General features: G+C 35.9%; 1 protein-coding gene across 17 annotated transcripts in view; it reads left to right on the forward strand.

The window, feature by feature from the left end:
* The window catches only part of BLTP1 (bridge-like lipid transfer protein family member 1), a 127,618-nt gene that overhangs the window by 30,750 nt on the left and 76,616 nt on the right, over positions 1-20,252 (forward strand). For 16 of the 17 annotated variants that reach the window (XM_052814610.1, XM_052814620.1, XM_052814716.1 and 13 more), the window contains 13 exons: positions 4-82; positions 863-954; positions 1,833-1,950; positions 3,065-3,220; positions 4,210-4,307; positions 5,328-5,506; positions 5,660-5,766; positions 7,859-8,067; positions 11,178-11,405; positions 11,986-12,123; positions 15,394-15,570; positions 17,989-18,117; positions 19,051-19,170. In XM_052814610.1, coding sequence (XP_052670570.1) covers positions 4-82; positions 863-954; positions 1,833-1,950; positions 3,065-3,220; positions 4,210-4,307; positions 5,328-5,506; positions 5,660-5,766; positions 7,859-8,067; positions 11,178-11,405; positions 11,986-12,123; positions 15,394-15,570; positions 17,989-18,117; positions 19,051-19,170 — 1,830 coding nt within the window. Of the gene's footprint in view, positions 1-3; positions 83-862; positions 955-1,832; positions 1,951-3,064; positions 3,221-4,209; positions 4,308-5,327; positions 5,507-5,659; positions 5,767-7,858; positions 8,068-11,177; positions 11,406-11,985; positions 12,124-15,393; positions 15,571-17,988; positions 18,118-19,050; positions 19,171-20,252 lie in introns of those variants that run through there. The other variant, XM_052814725.1, reaches the window with a different exon arrangement.

Consider the following 20,252-nt stretch of genomic DNA (forward strand, 5'->3'; position numbering starts at 1 on the left):
CAGGAAACCAATGCTGTACATGTAAATGTTGGTGCAGGATCATATTTGGAAATAAATATTCCCATGACAGTAGGTGAAAATGGTGAGTTAAGGCTAAGCTTAATTTCTTTTCCTAATGTTTTTCCTGAACAGTTACCTTCATTCCTTTGTGTGTGAATGTCTTGTAGTGGTTTTCCTTTGTGACTGAGATGTATATTCTTATGTAAAGGAACAAAAAGTATATCCTTGCAAGATATTAAAGCATGTACGTATCTAAATAGTTAAGTTACTTCCATGTTTGGGTTAGGAAACACAAATTCCTTAACTACTAGACAGTATATCATTTAACTCTGTGTGTATTGAAGCAGATTACAGATACATTGTCAACTCACAGAAGGAAGACTTCTTCAGTAGCATTAGTGTAGTAGTTGAATCGTGCTGAGAAATGCATATGAAAACTAATTTAACAGTAGTTTGTTTAAACAAAGCAAACACCAAAATCCAAGGTGAAATGGAGATAAATGTAAAGTTATGGGTATGTTCCTTGCTTTTACTCATCTTGTTGGCTGGTTTGAAGCCCTTTGCTAAATTGTTTGTTCTCATGATTCTTTCTGGCATATTTATTATTCTGCAACTTAAACCAAGATCTCCAGAACCTGAGCATTTCCAGACCCAGCAATAAGACTTTTGTCATCCTACATGAAGGCAGAACATGTTAAGCTCTTCGTTGACAAACAGTAGAGGACAGAATTATTATAGTACTAATTTCCATCATGATATTTCTTGATTGTTAGTGAATTGCTGAAATCACTGGTGAAAATTATTTAAATATTGTGTAACTATTATATCTGTATGATTGTGTGTTATATCTTTTGTTTGCTAGGCTATTCACCTACAATTAAAGGGCAGCTTCTACATGTTGATGCCACCAGCAGTATGCAGTACCGGACTCTTTTAGAAGCTGAAATGCTAGCTGTAAGTTTGCGTTAATAAGCACAAAGCTTCAGTTTCTACAGGACTTCTAATAAAGAACATATTTATTTGTCTGTAGAGCAGTTCTTTAGGTTCTTATGCAGAAATATGCCTTTTGAATGGGTTTTGCAAGACCTTGATATGTAAAGAACTTACGTATACACACATAACTATGCACATGTGTAACTTTCAGTGACTTACATAATTTATATGCCAAGTTATATGTGTTTTGAAAGCAGTGGAGGGATTGGAGTACCATTTACAAATATTGCCTCATTTACTATTTGTCATCTGTTCATAAGGCTTTACCTTAGTAAATGATTACACTTGCTAGCTGTGCTACAGAATGTGTGCACATAAGTACTTAAAAGTACTACAGAGTGCTTAAACTACTTGAGACAGATTTAATACTGCATTGTTCTTTTGTTTGCCTAGTATTTCGCTTCTGCAATGCTGTATTTCTGTAGGTTACCTTTCTCACTGGTTTTTAAGTGACCGTATTAGAGTGATGTTTTTAATGTTTAAATTTGAGCATCATATCGATGGTTGAAGAATATTCTGAGGGATTTAGTCTTTAGTTTATTATGAGAAGTGATGGTTTTAATGAAAACTTTGGTTCATAAATTGCTTGGTACGTCTACTGCAAGATGTATCAGAAGCTCGTAGTATACCTTTCCAAATAAATGAATACACTAACACTTGACCTTCAAGCACAGAAAGAGAGATTAAATTATTAAGGAACTGGAGAGGCCTTCTGTTCATCCCAGCAGGAAAACAGTTTTAATTATTCAGCAGAGTACATATGTGAAAACTGCTGAGCTACAGGGTCAAGCATTGTCATCTTTTCAAGTAATTCTGATGTTTTAATGTCTTGTTCACAGTTTCATATTAATGCCAGCTATCCCCGGATATGGAACATGCCACAGACATGGCAATGTGAACTTGAGGTTTATAAAGCAACCTATCATTTTATCTTTGCTCAGAAAAGCTTCTTTACAGGTAACTTCTTTGCTAAATAAGTTACATATCAAATTAAATATTCTTTCTTTAGTATTTCTTTTCAAATTTTGCAAAGGTGTACAAGGTGAGGTACCCTGATTTCACATAGTTAGGATAACAAATTGTTTCTGAGGACAAAGTTCTTGATGTTTTCTGTTGCCTGTAAGCGTCTAAGTACATGATATTCTTATATTTGAGTAGAGATACCAAATAATTTTCTAACATCTAAACTAAAGTTGATCTTCAGTTATGTTAAGTGATCTTAAATTTCAGATGAATTTATTTCTATCAGAGCTATTGATTTGTTTAATATTTGTCACCTAGGATGTTGATTTCTCTGATCTCTCTCTCTTTGGCTGACTGATTTTCAGCTACTTAGGCTTTAGGTCATGTCCCTGTGGCTGACAGTTGATGAGAGAAAGTAATTTGCTCCTTAGGATTTTGGCTGTGAGGAGAAATACACGTGCACAAGGCAGTACAATGTGATACAGCATCACCAGACTGTTGCTGAATGTTCCAGCTGCAGTAATGGAGAGAATATAGCCCCATCAATGTGGCACTGCCTGGGCTAATTAGCCCTGCTGGGAGGAAGGATTAATTAGTGCAGGCATAGTGCCATGCTAATAAAGTTATCCTCCTAGTGAGGCTGGAGCCATTATCTGTATAGTGTTGCAGTACACAGCATAGTCTACCAGTCTTTTCAGAGCAAACATGAACTTTTACAACACCACTGTTTTGCTGCATTAGAAAATAGTACTAATGTACACATTCAAAGTATCAGAGTGGAAAACCAAAGGAAGGCAGTTGGTAGTCCAGTGCTTTTAGTTCAATATGTAACTTTGCTACTGAACAAAACTAAACCCGGAAACTTAATTAAATTAAACCTATGGCCTTCCAACTTAAAAAGGAGGTGAGAAGTAGGAGGTGGATTCATAGCAAGTATTTGTGAAATATCTGCCTAAGAAGTGGATACTGTGTATTGTTCTTATTTTCCTTTTTCTGTAAAGGAGCAAACGGTTAATATTTACAATTTATGAAAAGCCAAAAACTTAAACCAAGAAATCTCTCACTTGACTGCTACTAACTTGTCTTTTATTACTTTATGTGGGTTTAGATTTGATCCAAGACTGGTCCAGTGATAGTGCACCTGATATTTTTTCATTTGTTCCTTATATGTGGAACTTCAAAGTCATGTTTCATCAATTTGAAATGATTTGGGCAGCAAACCAACACAACTGGATTGACTGTTCCACCAAACAACAAGAAAATGGTGAGGTCACTTTTTTTATTTGGAAGAAGAGCACATACTACAAAAATATGTATAAAACATAGAGTATATATATAGAGAGAGTACAAGAATTATAAAATTTTTACTAGAAAAATGTGTGTTCAGTGATAACTACCCATTTTGCTACTGTTGATGTGCATAAACCATGCTAAAACTGTTGTAAGTTCTAACTTCTTACAAATGCATACTTTTTTGGGGGAGAGTGCAGTTCTAGATCACATTTTAGCATTCATTTTTCAAGACCCTTTGAATCTTTGATTTAGTACAACAGTTTGCAGAGAGCAACCATGAGTTCTTGACATATATTCAGTAAGCTAACTGAAAGCATTCACGTGGGAATAAGTTTTTAAAATAATGTTGGAAAAAATACCATTTGAACTCCACATAACTAGAAATGTCTGTTTCCTGTTCATTTCGGAATAGGAGATAATGCTGCTAATTCTAGACAAAACTAAGAGCTACATTTCAGAAAGCCAAAACTTTGTTTAATGTGCAATTCGGCTTATATGTATTTCAGTGGTCTACACTGTACTGGAATCTTATTTCAATGTGGAAAGAGGATGGTTGATTAAAAATCATGAAGTTATGTTCCAGTTAAAAATAAGGCTTACTAATTCATCAGGAGCCTGACGAACTTTCAGTGTGTGTGTTCTTGTCCAAAAACTGGTGTGTGAAGCAATAAAGGAAGTCATAAGATGTTAGTTACAGTTGTTTTTATTGTCTGCTTGCAATTTCATCATGTTAAGTACAGTGTCTTTCTATAAAAGACAAGCTGTAGGGAGTAAATACTTTCAGAATACTTTAGTACGATGTGCTCTAAATACACAGGAGTTAAAATGGTGATTTCTTATGTCATGAGTTCTTGAATATCTTTTCATTATTTTTGGCTGTATGTGTGATGATTTGTTGAAGAACAAAATAGGGAGTAATTTTGACAAATTTTTTTGTTTGTTTTTCCTCTTCTCTCCCAGTTTATCTAGCAGCTTGTGGAGAGACATTGAACATTGTTTTCTCTCTGCCTTTCACTGACTTTGTTCCAACCACATGCAATACTAGATTCTCTTTAAGGGTAAGTTCTTTCTCCCCCTTGCTCCTTTTGTCTTCCAAATGTGAGATAGTTTCCCTACCTTCTTCAGTCAGGAAATTTTAATAAACTCTTTCCTGAAAGAAAAGTACTCTCTTTCACTTCGGGTTCATAGACTTTTTCTTTAAGTAACCCAGAGGTAAATGGTTTCTGCTGCTTACATGAAGCATCCAGTCATAGGTTGTTTTAATTTATATATATGTATATATACGCAAATAAAAATATATTTTAAAAATAGATACACATGTGTGCTTCATACATACATGTATACACACATTTAGTATGTATATTTACTATATATATTTAGACCATGTGTGTCTATGTATGTGTTTTACCATTCGGAAGTCTGTTCCCATTTATTTAGAAAATGTGAAAATCTAATGTATGTTCAAAGATAAAAAATCAAATACTGGAATGGGTACCCCCAAACCATTTTGGAAAGCCATCTTCCAGATTTTTAAGAGTTTCTGCAGAGTAAGCAATGATGATAAAGTGTTTTTAACAGACGCAGCTAATTCTTTGAAAGACTGTACTTCTTGTCTTCCCTAAAATAGAAGCAATCTACAGCTACTAAAAATAAAAAACTAGTTGATGGTGATGTTGGTAATTTTGTGTAATTTGATAGCAAAGAAAGCAACGTTTTATCTAATTTTTTAAAAAAACCCTGTGGTTTAGTTGAGAGGTAGGGTAGCCTTGTGCCAGTCACTTAACTTTTGCAGTATGGCTTGAACAACAGAAGAACAGGAATCACTAAAAGCCATGCCCCTGTATTTTACACATTGCTGTGGTGTGTTGTGATGTGCAAGTTACTGGACTTTTAACTGCTCAGAACTACAGAGCCCTTGGAGTTGCCCTAGAAATTGTTGGGAGCTGTGGTCAGCAGTCACATGTGAAAATTGGGATTTCTTGCCTCATTTTGCCTGTAAAGTGAAGATGATGGCACATACGAACATGCAAATAGCATGAACGTAATTTAACTTTTCTGTTACTAATGTTTGATTTTAGGGAGAAGATGTTGATCTTCATTTGTATCTACCAGACTGTCATCCCAGTAAATATTCCCTTTTTATGTTGATGAAAGATTGTCAGCCTAATAAAATAAGTCCTGAATCTTGTATTTCTGCCGAATGTCAAAGTGGTCAGAAAACGGGAAAACCCAAATGGAGGAACATTACTCAAGAAGAGTGAGTTTTATTGTGATATATATTTATGTCTTTATATTGGCTCTTCATGTTTACTTATTTGTTTGTGATGAAAGCAACCTCATATGTTCATGGAAGATATTTAATGAAACTATTGTACTTCAAATAAAAAAGCGTGATGTTTCTTTTTGAAAGGGCTGGATGGGTTGAATGCTGGACAGTCCCGAGTGTTGTGTTTACAATTGACTACTCATGGCACCCAATTTATCCTCAGAAGGCAGATGAGCAGTTAAAACAATCCTGTAAGTGTCACTACCTTTTTCTTGTTAGCATGTTTCATTTCAGGATCTGCTGTGACTTTGTTGGATCCAACTGCTTAAATTTGCAGAAATGAATTTTGAACTGAAGTACTATTACATGTCATATGGGAGAATGCTAATCTTTAGAATGTACCAGGTTTGATTTAAAAACTGACAGCATCTCGTAATGCAAAATTTCAGAATGTGTCCCAGTTCCCTGTGTAAAAAGAGGATACTGTCTGTATTTCACTTCTTGTTCTTAACAAAGTGGATCTCTTAAATGGGTTGTTGCATAACATAAAATATGACTTGGTATATTAAATGTGAAGTACAACATTTTTGTCAGTATCATGTTCCTTAGCCTTTCTAAGCCTTTTCCCTTTGAATGTTGTAATGTTGTCTTATGATTTAGATGTTTAAGTACACTACATATGAGATATAATAACATTGTCTTACCTTTATGGATATGAAACTCTGAGAATTCATTGTAGCTAGCACTGTTGAAGTGAACCATGGCCATCAGATACGAGTGTTAGACTGGTCAGTCTAACACTAATTTCTAAATAAGAATTTTTAAATTTTAAATGTCTAAACAATATTTCTAAATAATAAATATTCTGTAAGTATGTGCTTGCAAAAACAAGTTATAAAATACTTAAACGCAGAGATGATAAAAGTAAGTTATTTTAAATGCAGGGGGAGGTATTCAGGAAGTTATGGGATTACGTAAACGTCTTTCAGGTTGAGATGCTAGAAGCAGAACTAAGGAAGGAGAGGTATTAGAAGAATAATGAGGGCTAATTTGAATGGCCCTCAATCAGCAGGTGTTAGAAGACATGCTAGATAGCGGTTTTAGGTTTTGAGTTCCAACAATTTAAGTCTAAAAGACTCAAATTTTGGAGGACGAAGCAGAATAAGATTCATTTTGCAGGTGTTCATTAAGTGCTCTTGTGAGACTCTGTTAGCTTGTGTCAAATATGCATACTTTGAATTTGAAAACATTTACTTGTAATAGTAGCAATTGAACCTGCATTTGAAAGTTTGTACATACACAGGTAATTTTTTTCTGCAGCTTCCTTCAATGAATAATCCAGCACAGTCCAGCTCGCTTCTAATATGTGATGCTGATGGAATGTGTTTGTTACAGTAGCAACATCTGTACTTTATTTTGAGTCAATTCATAGAAGTCTTTAAGTCTCTGAGAAACAAGTATGTTGTATTACAAGAGATGCAGATTCCAAAAAAGTGGTCATCTCACTGCGGCATTTAGCTAATTTGTAACACATAAAATAATTCGAGCACTGAGCAAGCATTGTAGACAATAATGGTAAATTAAAGCCTTGAAGGTTTTCTGGCTACAGGTGTGTATTCACTGTAGTTCTGTATGTGCTGGTTCTTCCAGTTGAACTGGCATCTGAAATCTTACTCCGTCTGGAGCAGCACTTCTATATGGTTTTCCCACAGAGTTCTTTACTTCCCAGCAATTGCTTTACATCTCCAAAGCACTTCCAGTTATTCACTTCCTTCTCGTCGCCTTTCCTCACCTAAAAAAGACAAAGCGCTTTCTTCTCCCTAATTCCAAATAAAAAGGAGGGATAGGAAATAAGATTTGAACTTCCAAACTGTTCTGTGACTAGAGTAATTGAGTTGTTTGAGAGGAAATTTTGGCCTACAGAGCTACCAGTTCAGAATAGGTTTTTAGTATAACTTTTGCAATTTTCCTTTTTATTCACTTTTGTTTATTCTGCAGTAGATGTGTGGTTGTGGGAAATCTGTGACACTGAACTGAAAGCATGTCTCTGTTTAACTTGAAAAGCAAGATAAATAAATGGAATTTTTTTTCAGAACTTGAAGGATTGTTTTTCTCTTGCATAATTAACATTGACTAAAATATTCTATATTTTCCTGTCTTCCCATAGTTACTAGATGTGAGAAACCAGTTCTGTAGCATAGACATATTAACATAATTATACAATCCAAACTGGAAAGCTGCAAACAGTTGTATATTTAATACACATTCATATCTGCAGAATTTTGTCCATCAGAAGCCTAACTTGTAATCAAAATCTGTTTTCTTCTTTATTTTGCTCCAAAGTGTCAGAAATGGAAGAAACAATGTTATCTGTGCTAAGGCCATCGCAGAAAACAACCGACAGTGTGATTTCATCTCCCACAGCTTCAACCCGCCTTCCCCTTGACCCCGCAGAGCTGCCCCCAGATAAGCTCCACGTGGAACTGGAACTCTCCCCAGATTCCCAGATAACCCTGTATGGACCTCTGCTCAAAGCCTTTCTGTCCATAAAGGTAGGCATAGGAACACAACTCCTGAAATTTATGGATGGCTACATGTTGGAAAGTGAAATAATTCGTTTGAAATGGAAAATTATAATTCTGCAGAATACATGAATTTAGGTGAAAACTTTCTGTAAGTACTAGTCTGGAATTACTTCACTTGGTGATATGGCATAGCTGAGATGAATTCAGTTGGCACAGGCTTATGAGAAGACTTCCAATATATGTATGTAGTCCCATATCAACATAGTTTTCCTTTCAAGGAACAGTATACGCTCTGGACCTAATGTGCAGAAAATGTCATCTTTGACTTTTGCAGTAGTAAAATTAAATAAAATTTAAAAAAATTGTGATTAGGGCTAGAGCTTATATTAACAGGCACTTTTATGGAAAGATGTATCAGAACCCATGCTTTCAGTGTATTTTAAGTTCTGCAGAGTGTCCTAGTTGTTTGTTTGGTTTTGTTTTAATTAGATTCTGTGAAATTTCAGGAGTTAGGATCGTGGAGGGGAAGGACATGAGAATAAGTTTAATTTTAAAAGCTACTTCAATATTGAAGAATTTCTCATCCTTTTCTTGATGTTAATATGCTTTAAAATGTTTGTTACTGTTGCCTATGTTGTGTCCTCTTCTGTTACTGATCTTCAGGGAGGCTAGAAACAGTTTTAATTTCTTCCCACCTCCTTCACCCTGCCTCGTTGTGACAAAAGCAGAGGTGATTGAACATGTTGCTTCTATTTGACTAACAGTGAAATGCTTGGGTTTTGTGTTTTGTGGTTGGTTGGTTTTTTTGGTGGGTGGTTTTTTTTGTTTGTTTGTTTTTTAAAGGTCTGTTTTAGCCTATGCAGATCTAGACTAAGGTAATGCTTCTGGAGGCTTTCATTTAGGGTCAGGGAATGAGGAATTTTGAGACAGGTGATCACTATCAGGACTCATACTGAAACAGTCATTTTTATGACTTTTATATAAGGTATTGCATGTAAGCAATGAATAGCAGAAAATATTCCATTTTTGTAGAGTATAGGACTTGCAAATACACTTATTTTTTCATGTTGTCACTAAAGTAAATAAGATTAAAATTAGGCGAGCATTGCATCTTGAGGTTTTCATTTCTTCTGATACAGAGGAAATGTGCCCATGTTTGAATTGTTTTTTGAGCTCCTCTTTTGGAGCCCATAAATTCATGAGATGGTTCTGTGTTTCTAAGCAAAGCAGTGCTTCTTTGGTGCTCTTTGCCTCTGGAAGTGTATGTAAACAGTGCTATGTTAGATCCCTTGATTCGATGACGATTTAATTTTTTTAGGTGCAGATTTCTCAGATTAAATCTAGCTTTTTTTTAATCTTCTAAATCTCAAGAGAAAATTTAGATTAATAGCTCGTTTTTGAAAATGCGCATTTATTGTTCTTTTTAGTATTTTTGTGACTGTGTTTACAACTTGTCCAGCTGTGCTGGCAGCATCTCTTAATAGATTTTGGGGGTGTTGGGTGTTATGCTTGTTTTCCTCATTTGTGGTTGAATTGTTTTTTTCAGTTTGTTTTCATTGATCTTTTTTAATACGTGCAGGAGAGATTCCTGGACATGCATTGTTCACGCAGTTTTGTTAAGCCTTCTTATTCTTGGGAGGTAGTTTTTTGGCGTAGCACACTGTTTCTTTCTGAAGGGCTTACTGGCTGGCAGTGAATGATTTATAGGTCCTTGTATCCCCAGCAGAAGGTACCAGGAGTAAGTTACTGGAGTTCTTAGCACCCTCTGCCGGGTCTGCCTTATGAAAAATATTTCAAGGTCTGTATTGTAATGTCAACTTTTATCTTTTCCCTTCGCTAAAAAGCAAAGCAGATTAGCTTTGCTTAACTTCTGAGGGTTTTTTGGTTTGGCCACAGAGCAGTGCTTAATTCATGTGCGTTAACACCAAAAATACTTCAGTACAAGATGGTAAAATTACATGTCCAGAGGAGTGGTTATTTCAAGGCCGATAATGAGCCTGCCTTTTCTGCAGACCTTTTTCAAGGACATGGGTACTTTGCAGTTGCTTGCTTGCTTTCTGTTGTACACTTCCTCTTTGCTTGCTTGCGCTGCAGACTTGTGCTTGCAAAAGAACAAAGAAGTTTTGGAAAGCGAACGAGGCACAGAAAAGGGAAGGAGGGGAGCAAGAAACATCATAAGATTCAAATCTGTTTCAGTTTAATCTTCAGTCTAGCACTTATGTCTGCATCTCGCAAATCACCAGTGGAGTTTGTAATAGTTGGAACATTTCTTGTCAACATGAGAGGCCGAGGGACTGAATTACTTTCTAAGGACAAATGAGGGAGGAAAGTTTGATTCTGTGTTGTAACCTCTTTGGTCAGAAAGGATTTTGTTCCACTGAATGCTTAGTCCCCAACACTTCCCACGTACTGAATTAACAAGACAATATAACCTGCATAATTCAGAAAATTCTTCTTGAGAGTCTAGCCTTTTATTTTTAAGGTGGGGAGGAGGTGACAAAGTGACAAATTATCAGAAATCTGATTCTGAGGCACTTAATAAATAAAACACAGGAAGTTGATTTTATTTGTTTTTAATTAGTGATGGATTTTCTGTTTCCCAGTAGAATTCGTCAAAGTTACTTTGGTCTTAGATAATTGAGAGGATTTGACTTAGAAACAAGGTGGGGTTTAGACCCAAGGGGAGAAGCATTTATGAACCAATATTTTAGAAGCATGTTTAAGACTTTGAAATATGTTGATAACAAGTTTCAGAAGATTGGATGAGAGTGACCTCCTGCAGGATGTTTTGGGTTTTCTCTCAAAGTTATCTGTCTTTAAAAGCACAAAACCTGTTTAAAATGTCAGTAGTAGTACTTCAGAAAAGTTGTGTATTGCGTGCATCTAGAATACCGGTACTTTGAGAACTACTGAGAGCCCCTTCTTTTCCTGCAAAGCACATGGCCTAAATTAGCTCACTTAAGGTATCTGTTTTTCATAAAATAAAAGTATATATGTTTCTTTAGCTATATGTTGTAGCTATACCTCTTATTTTAGGGAGGGCTAACATGCAGAAAAAGGTTGGATTTGTATTTCATTACATTGTGTATATATTTTTAATTTGTTTTCCATATGGTCGTAACAATTCCTTTTCCTAGGAAAATTATTTTGGAGAAGATGACATGTACACTGATTTTGAAGAAGTTATTTCAAGCCCTGTTTTGTCACTGTCAACATCTTCAAGCTCTGGATGGACAGCTGTTGGAGTGGAAAATGACAAAAAAGAAAATGAAAGTTCACTCAAGCCAGTTCACCCTCTTACTTTACGCCCATGGGATATCACTGTGCTTGTTAATTTGTACAAAGTGCATGGGCGATTACCAGTGGTAAGTACTTTAGAATCTTAAAATATTTTGCTTCATGTAATTTTTTTTTTCCCCTAGTTTCATAATCTGGAGTTAAATTTAACTCCCTGGAACATTAACTTAGGGTGGTGCTTACCAAAGTGTGTGTATAGTCTCTAGTAAAATTGTGGCTATCTAAACCAATTTGAGATGTGATTTATTTTGCTTATCTGGGAGGCAGAACTGGATAACTTTTTATGTGATTTTTATTCAATGAACTTGATTTTGTGTGATAATATTTTTGATTGACCATTATGATTTCTTTGCTAATTAGCAAAACTGTCTTCTAATGGTGCATTCTGCTCTGTGCACCTGCATTCTGAGGGATCCCCAGGAATTAAAATAAGAATCCAGATACAAAATTGGGTTCACCCAAAGGGGTTTGAATTGCTGTTGATGTAATTGTTGAAAGGGTTTTGAAATTGCACAGGCTTCTTTTTGAGTATCCACTTGGAGGAAAATTAGCATACTTCCTGCTCACAGGTTTGCTTCTAATCTTACGATTTCAACCATGTTGTGTATTTTCAGTTTCTGAAACAGATGTGTTTAATTTTTATTTTAGCATTGCAGTCCAGATGGTCCAGAGTGCCCTACAGCTTTCTTGGAAAGGTTGTGTTTTGAGATGAAGAAAGGATTTAGAGAAACAATGCTTCAGCTTGTACTGTCTCCAGTGAATTTGTTTCTGAGTGACAACTATCAGGTAGTAGGCTGTTTTTTGTGTGTTTGCGTATGTGTGTGTGTATTGTGGAAGTTGTGATGATTTTAAAATTGAATTAATTTTGTTAGGAACTTTTCTATTGTACACTTATGAAGTTTATTAAGGCTTATGAATCATAAGAGGTATTAAAGAAAAATCCAGTGCGTTTTTTTTTTTAAATCTTTATTTCTGTCCAGTTTGCATTTTAGTGAAATGTGCAAAAGAAAAGATTGTATTTTCTTAATTTTGCTTAAAATCTTTTTGGAGAAGGTCATTTAGGAAACTGAGAGTAATAGTCAGACTCGTCTTAGGACCAAACCATTGGGTGATCTCTGGTTTGTGCGTGGGGATTTTTTGTTTTTGTGTGGTGGTTTGTGTTTTGGGTTGTGGTTTTTTGTGGTGGGTTTGTTTTTTTGTGGGGTTTTTTTTTTTTTTGAAAGGATTTGGTTTTAAAAGATACTGTAAATACTGCCACATGTAAATTTTGTGCAGTGGCTGGGTATGTTTCACTTTTTTAAGCGTATAGTTTTAAAACTACACATGTGTTAGTAAATAGAATAACTGCATCTTAGACTAAATCACACAGCTGGATCTGTATCTTATGGTCAAAATATTGTTATGACCTACAGTCTTCCTCTGGAGCAGGAGTCATGAGGCATACTTCAGAAAGTACTTAATGAGACAAAGTTTAGTGTTGTTTGTGTATGCTACTTTGATTTTAGTAAACTTGCAAAAATTGCCCATGTGGATGAATTTAGCTCAGTGAGAAGTTCAGGCTGAAATTTGTTAACACAAGAAGTTATCCTGATTCCGTGCAGGTTAGTGAATAGTTGGAGTTCTTATTTTGTTTATGCACGTATTAGTTGCATTAAAAGCACTATGATACTTAGACTTTGCCTTAGAGATTATATTGTTTTCAATGCCTGTGTCCTGAAATACGTTGCTGCCAATGGCCTGTATGAAATAAAATTTCAATTATTTTTATCTTATGCACATTCCAGAGTTTGAAAACTGGAATACTGTATACAGATGATGATGTATGTCACCCTATTTTTTTACTCCTATGTCAGTAAGCTAATGAAAGGAGTTGGTTGATGCTTGTTTAGTCTTTCCAAATTTGGATCCGCTGTGCCACAAGCACAAAAGTACCTTAAGTATAACCACTGACTGTAAACTAATAGATAAAGGAATTGGAAGAAATAATGAACTTCCTCGATGGCAAAAATTTAAATTACATTTTAGGAGGTTCCATGTTAGCCCTCATATTTTTGAGATGTTATTCTGTTGACCTCTGATTAGTAAAGAAGAAATCCCCGATGAGAATGTAGAACCTAAACATCTTGGTTTTTTGGTTGCAACACTGCAATTGTCTTTAGCAGCAATCTGAAGAAAGCAATGGTGTGAAGTCGCAGGAATTGCAGATGCATAATCTATACGGGATTAATAGAACTGTCTTTTTAGAGAGCTGGGGAAATTGGACGTACTGACAGCATGGTGGCAGGCAAAAATTCCATTTTCCTCATAGGTTTTTTCAGGAGCTAAGTATCTGGATTGCATGGCTTATTTTTCAATTGAATGAAGTTGTCAGAAGGTGCAGTTGAAGCTGATGACATTTACAGCTTGAACATACAAAACTTTACGTAATGAAAAATTGCATCCTATGAATTTCCAGTTATGTTATCCAAGTCTGCTGGAAGGTTTTTGTATATTATTTTTTGTGGTGTTTTGGTTTTTTGTTGGTTTTTTGTTTATCCTGTGAGGAATTCAAGCATTTGAATAGCTGCTTATTTAAGAACACAATCTATTTTGTGCACTGAGACCCTTAAATGTTGTTCAAACCTGTAACTTAATTGCAATTCATATGTACAAGGAAGCAGAAATGGGGTTGCAGGCAAAACCTTAATTTTTTGGATTTTGGTTTTTTTTATGATTTAATTTCACAGCCCTGAGATTACTGCATGACTTTTTTTCCAGTATTTTTACTGTTTAGACTTGGTAATGCTGTGGTTACATATTTTTCCCTTAGGTTTTATATGTTCTTTTTGGTTGGATTTATTTTACTACAGAAACATTAACTCAGACAAATAAGACTTCTGCCTGGGAATGTCTGTTGTTTGAAATGATAAACATGCAGGGTGACATGTTTTTAAAAACACTGTGAAGAAAGTTTTGATCAGTTATATGTGTTACTATTACCTAGTGTTAAACTTTGTATTAATTCTTGCCATTTAATGTTGGAAATGTTAATATTTTGGGTTTAAAAAAAAATTACCCTTTATTCATATTACGTATCTCCAAAATGCAGTTTGATACTTCCCAGTTCAACCTTAAAGTGAGAAGTTCGTAGTACTTGTGTATATAGAACAGGAATCGTCTCTCTGCCTAGCTGGGCAAGTATTGTTGCTTCATGTTTCTCATTCGTATTGTTTTCAAATAGTTTCTGAGTAAAGACATAGGTCGCCAGTGATATCAAAAGAGTAGGGCATGTTTCTTCTTCATTAAGCAACTCCAAAGGGTTTGCTGACAGTGGAAAACAAACCAGGCAAGATAAGTTGAAAAAACTGAACGAAAGAGAAGTTTTGCTGTTTACTTTACTGGGTTTAATCCACAGTTTACCTCCATGCAGTCACAAGCTTGTAGTGTATGCCTGTGCTGTTTTTATCTTTTCAGGTTGTTCTCTGGCTGGTGGAGTGATATTCTTTTGAAAAGTATTACATCTGGATTTTCATATCTGCAAACAAGTAGCTTTGCTTTAGGTAGCCGAGAAATACTTTGGTGAAAAGTGCAACTTAGAGGACAGCCTCTGATGTTTGTTGTTTGGGGTTTTAAATTTACTTTTAATTTTTTTTCTATAATGTGTCGGCTTTCTCATAGTAGCAAACCTTCATAAGTCGTGGTTTTTAACCTCTTGATCACTTCCATTGTTAAAACGCTTTTCAATTCCTTTGTTTATATTTTATTGCAGTAATATTTAACACATGGTGTCTAGATGACACTGTGTGGAGTTCACCATGGGAAGGTTGTTGATGATGGTTGCTAAAAACTAAAACAAACTTGGGTTAGATAAACTTCCCCCTCCTCTGTGAGGGTTGCATATATGTTGTTGGGTGGGTAATGCTGAGAAGTCTTGGGACTGTCTAGCTGTACAGAAGTCAACAGGATTTAAGAGGTGAAGATGAATGCATAATGAAATACCTCTGGCTACACAGTTTTTGCACTTTCTATTGATGTATTCTTTGCAAATATTAACTTTAACTTACTTGTCCTTAACAGCGACCTGCAGCAGATGAAGTTCTTCGAGAGGGTCACATCAGCCTGTCAGGTCTGCAGTTACGTGCTCACGCAATGTTTTCAGCAGAAGGTCTGCCTCTTGGAAGTGATACTTTGGAATATGCATGGCTGATAGATGTACAGGCTGGCAGTCTTACAGCCAAAGTTACAGCACCACAGGTACTGTCTAGAAACTATTAGCTTTGAAGTATTACCTTTCTTCTTTCTTGTAAAACTGGCGTAGCATGGATTTTTGGAAAGCATGTGATCTCGGCTTAATTTGGGTAACCTTAATTAATTAAGTAACCTTAATTTTATAGTTTGAAAATCTAATAATTTCTGTAAATGGATAGGAGATGCTAAATGAGCTGAATCTGATATTCGTCTTCAATCTAGGTGTAACAGGGTGGTTAGTGTTATATGAGAATTTGAAAGGATGATGGTAACAAAGCACGAACAAATCGGTAGTGAATACTGTTGTCACTACATGTATGTTACATCTGTGTATGTTAATGTACTTTAATACTGATTAGAAAGGCAACCACACTATCTGCATGCACTTTTAAGTGGTTTAATCACAGAGTAAATAATACTTCTCTGTAAATAGAGCAGGTGTTTTGGGATACTTTCAGCCATAAACTAGGTAATGTGATGAAGAGGAGAAAGGAAAATCTGTTCAAAGGGTTTAAGTATGACACGACTTAGTTGTCTGTGACTTCCTCTGAGGTTACTTTTATTTCGTGATGCTGACTTCTGGAGATGCAGGTTTGTTACCCCTGCTGGTTAACTCTCTGGGAAAGACAAAAGAAGTATTCAGTTGTGATTGCAGCAGTCTGAAAGACAATTTGACCCTCGGATGTAAGGTTCTTGGAGATATGTTGGCATTTGCATGAAGGGGTGCAGCCAGCAATAAGGATATCAAGATGAGCATCTGGCAAGAATTCAGCTTGCAGATAAAGTTCTGGCTTTCCATAGAAAGCTATGGACAAAGCCACGTTTTAAAGTAGGAGACAAATGAGATAATTTGTGGGAGTGTAGTATGGGCAGGCCTCAACAGCAAAGTGGCTGGTAGCTCAGTCATGCTGCTCACTGCATAAATTCTGATGCTTGGTCCCACTGGAACATAGTTTGCTTTCACAGTATTGGATTCTCTTAGGTCAGTCTTAGCACTAACTCCTCCTAGTTTTGCCATTTGTTGCTTTTATTTTTCCACATCTAATAATGGCTCCAAGTATACAATAGGCAGATAGCTTCGATTTATTTCTGGTGTGGGCTGCCAGGTCTTTAAAAAAGGTTGATTTGTCAGTGTATTCTGAGACATGAGACAAGTACATAAATTCTGTTTAGTAGTTACTGTTTGGGTTGTTTTTGTGGTTTTTTTTTTATTATTATTTTTTTAAGACTTCTACATCCTCTTACTCCTCTAAAAATTGGCATTTTTTTTCTAGGATTAAACACATATTTCATTAGGAGACACCTGCAGCAAATAAAGTCACAAAAAGGCATACAAGCAATTTCAGTAAACCTAATGAATAGACTCCAGATATATTTTCATGCTACATATACAGACTTTTGTGGCAGTATTTCCCCAAATGCTACCACTGTTTTAGATAAGCTTTAGTATTTACTCCACTGCTCTACACTTCAAAATCGAACTTAGTTGATTCGAAGTACTCTAAGCTTAGAGAACGTTTCTAAATGCTTGATGCAGCTGAAGGATTTTCTTCCCTTACAAAGCCATTCTTGATTGTATGCTTCATACAGGATTTTTATTTTATTTTTTGTTGTCAGTACTGCTATGGAGCAGAACTGGAATTTGCTGTTTCAGGGTCATTGGCTTTTTTCCTCCCATAGTGTGATGTATTGCAAGAATTTGTGAAGGGACAACACTAAAGGGAGGAGGAGAGATTTCGTGCAGGACAGTCATAGCTATATTAAATTCCATTTAAATTACTGCTGATTTTAAGTGCCCTTTCCTTTGGCTAGCCAAAGAAAACCCATTACCCTCGCATAATACAGACAGACAGTCATGAATCATTTCCTTTATGAATGAGCTAACTATACAAAAAGATTTAAATCAACAACAGGCTAATTCCTAGGTCTAGCGAGATTCAGCGGTGTTCTGGTTAGCCAGTTTCCTCCTATGCTTTCTAAATGTAACTCTGTTACTTATATACAAGGAAGTCTGACATTTAAATTATGAATGGTAATAGAGTATTTTGAAGTAATTTTTTTGAGGTAAAAGGAGGGGAGCTCTGTCTTTACAATGAAGTTCTCAATTGACTGTAATAGCAAAAGCTGTTTCCTTACATTAAGAAATAATTTGGGAAATTGTTTAATGTCACAGTGTTTTCCATGAAAAACTACAGAGACTTGCATGTTGTGGTGCACGCAAAAATAAAAATCAATCTTGAATAACAGGAAATAGACTAAGTGTAAGTAAGGTAGTGCAGCCAGGATGTTATCGTGGGGTCTTTTGTTTGTTTTTGCTCCTGCTCATCTCCCAACCTTTGGTGATGTTCTTTCAGTACTCTGTGGAATACCAAAAGTTCATTTTGCATACTTATTATTAGGCAATGTGTTGTCACTTGCTTACAGCTTGCATGTCTTCTGGAATGGGGACAGACCTTTGTATTTCATGTGGTATGCCGGGAGTTTGAACTGGAAAGGCCAAAATCTGTAATAATATGCCAGCATGGAATTGATCGTCGGTTTTGTGACTCTAAGGTAACCTTTCATCCATCTTAATTGTTTGCTATATTTGCACAAGTTCTTTGGAACAGTTTAGAAATCCAGCCTAAAAGTTATAAAGAGACACGGAGTTTATAGTCAGATTGGATGTTCCCTTTGATAAAGTATAGCTAATTTTGCTTTAGAAAGAAAAGCAGTTCTCTCTGGATTTTCCTGTGGATATGCACAGTGGTTTTGTGCTCTTTTAATTGTTTTGAGAAACGTTATCCACAGAAGTCATGCCTAGTTTCTCACCTCTACTGTGACAGTTAAGAGCCAAAGGTCATACTCTAGTGTCCCTTAAGAGACAAAGGTCATACTACCTCTTGTGCTCCTGGCACATTTCCATGGTACTTTTTCATCCCCTATCCTCTGTTGCTGAAACAGTGCTTTGCTGGGAGACTTAAGCTGACAGCTTATAGGCTCCATGCACCTTTTTTTTTAAAAAAATTTTTTTTAAACATTGGACTCTTACTTAACCATCATGTCACTGTGGATTCTGCTTTTGGTGCTTGTCTCTTAGAATCCATGTGCACGATCACTTGAAGACCAAAGGAGGCTTGCCATATATTAAGCGTGAATCCTGGATTTCATCTCTTGACAAAAACTGGAACAAAACAAGGAGGATGTCATGTTCTCTATTAGGAGACAAGACTTGATTTGCCTTTTGCTGGTGGAAGCCAGGAGAGCCACATGGGTCCCCTGATACTGCTGGACAGCAGAATTAAACATGCACTAGTGAAAATGAACCTCAGCACAGAAACACCCTATCTCACACTCATGTTGATAGTGTAGAATAAGTAACTTTTTATTGCTCTAGTTTTAGGCCTCTGTTAAGCAGAACAGAAATGAAAGGATAAGCAGAAGTTAAACTAAAACTCCTAATGTACGTTTAAATCTTTTTTCTATTTTTTCCTCCTTTTTCTTCAGATGAACTGTGTCCCTGGGCCATGCCCAACATCTGATGACTTAAAGTACACTATGACACGCTTAGCCATGGATGGAGCAGATCTGTATGTGGTAGAACATGGCTGTGCCACCAATATAAAGGTAAAAATATTTCTCTTTACAGCAATTAAAATACTTCTTTGTCAACAGAGTTCTTGGTATTTTTCTGATAGAATAGCTACCTGAATTTATCGCTTGCTTACATGCAATAGACTAAGCAAACCTTCTGAAAATTCAAGTGATAAAAGGTTGGCTTGAACTGAGCCAGGAGTAGGTCGATTTGGCTTCTGCTTAGTAATTCCATTAATGATCTTGGAAAATGGTAAGGAGGAGTGGATGTCTGCCAAAATACATGTGGAAGCTGCAGGTTTGGTGTAAAAAAATTAAGAAAACACTGGGCAATATAAATTTCAGTGTCTGTACCTGAGAGCTAATAAGAACTTGTGCTGTAAGCTAGTAACTCAGCAACTGGAAATGATTGATATGGATTGCACACAAGTCAATGCTTGATAACTCATGATCGTCTTATGTGATACAGCTGTTTGAATTAAGATTTATCTTGGGTAGAGATGGGAGAATTGTTAGTGCCACTGCCTGACTGCTCTAGAATACTGCATGGTGTATCCTCTGTTCCAAAAAGGATGTGCAGAGAAGAGCTGATATTCTCTCCATTATCCTATCATACAAGAGAAAACTGGAATAATTTACTCAATGTAGCAAAATATAAGTTAAGAGACAGTTAAATTATGGTAACAACAGAAAAGGAGAAAAGTGCTATGCTGGTATAAGTGACTAGTAGTTGTGCTGTCCATTAATAAATTTGGTTTTAAAAGGTAGAGTTAACATCTAAGGTTTTGGGGACAGCTTCACAGTATGAGCAAGAATCTAACTGAAGGAAAGTGGTAATTGTTTTAGACTTTTTTTAAGGACATGGTATCTTGTCATTTGAATGGCTTGCTACCTTGTGGCAGTAAAACAAATGCGTTTGAGTCTCCAAATTCTTTTAAGTCCAATATTAAAAAGCACCATCACAAATATTAACTGTGTTTGGAGGCATAAATATGAATGGCAGCATTTTCAAAGGCATCTTAACCTAGAACCACTGTAGAAAATTATATCCTGAATGTGTTTCATTCAAATTTAAAAAAAAGGTTTCCAGTGCTCTTTTATAGTCTGTGACGGAG

Source organism: Harpia harpyja, chromosome 2, assembly GCF_026419915.1.
Source record: "Harpia harpyja isolate bHarHar1 chromosome 2, bHarHar1 primary haplotype, whole genome shotgun sequence".
Taxonomy (NCBI): Eukaryota; Metazoa; Chordata; class Aves; order Accipitriformes; family Accipitridae; genus Harpia; species Harpia harpyja.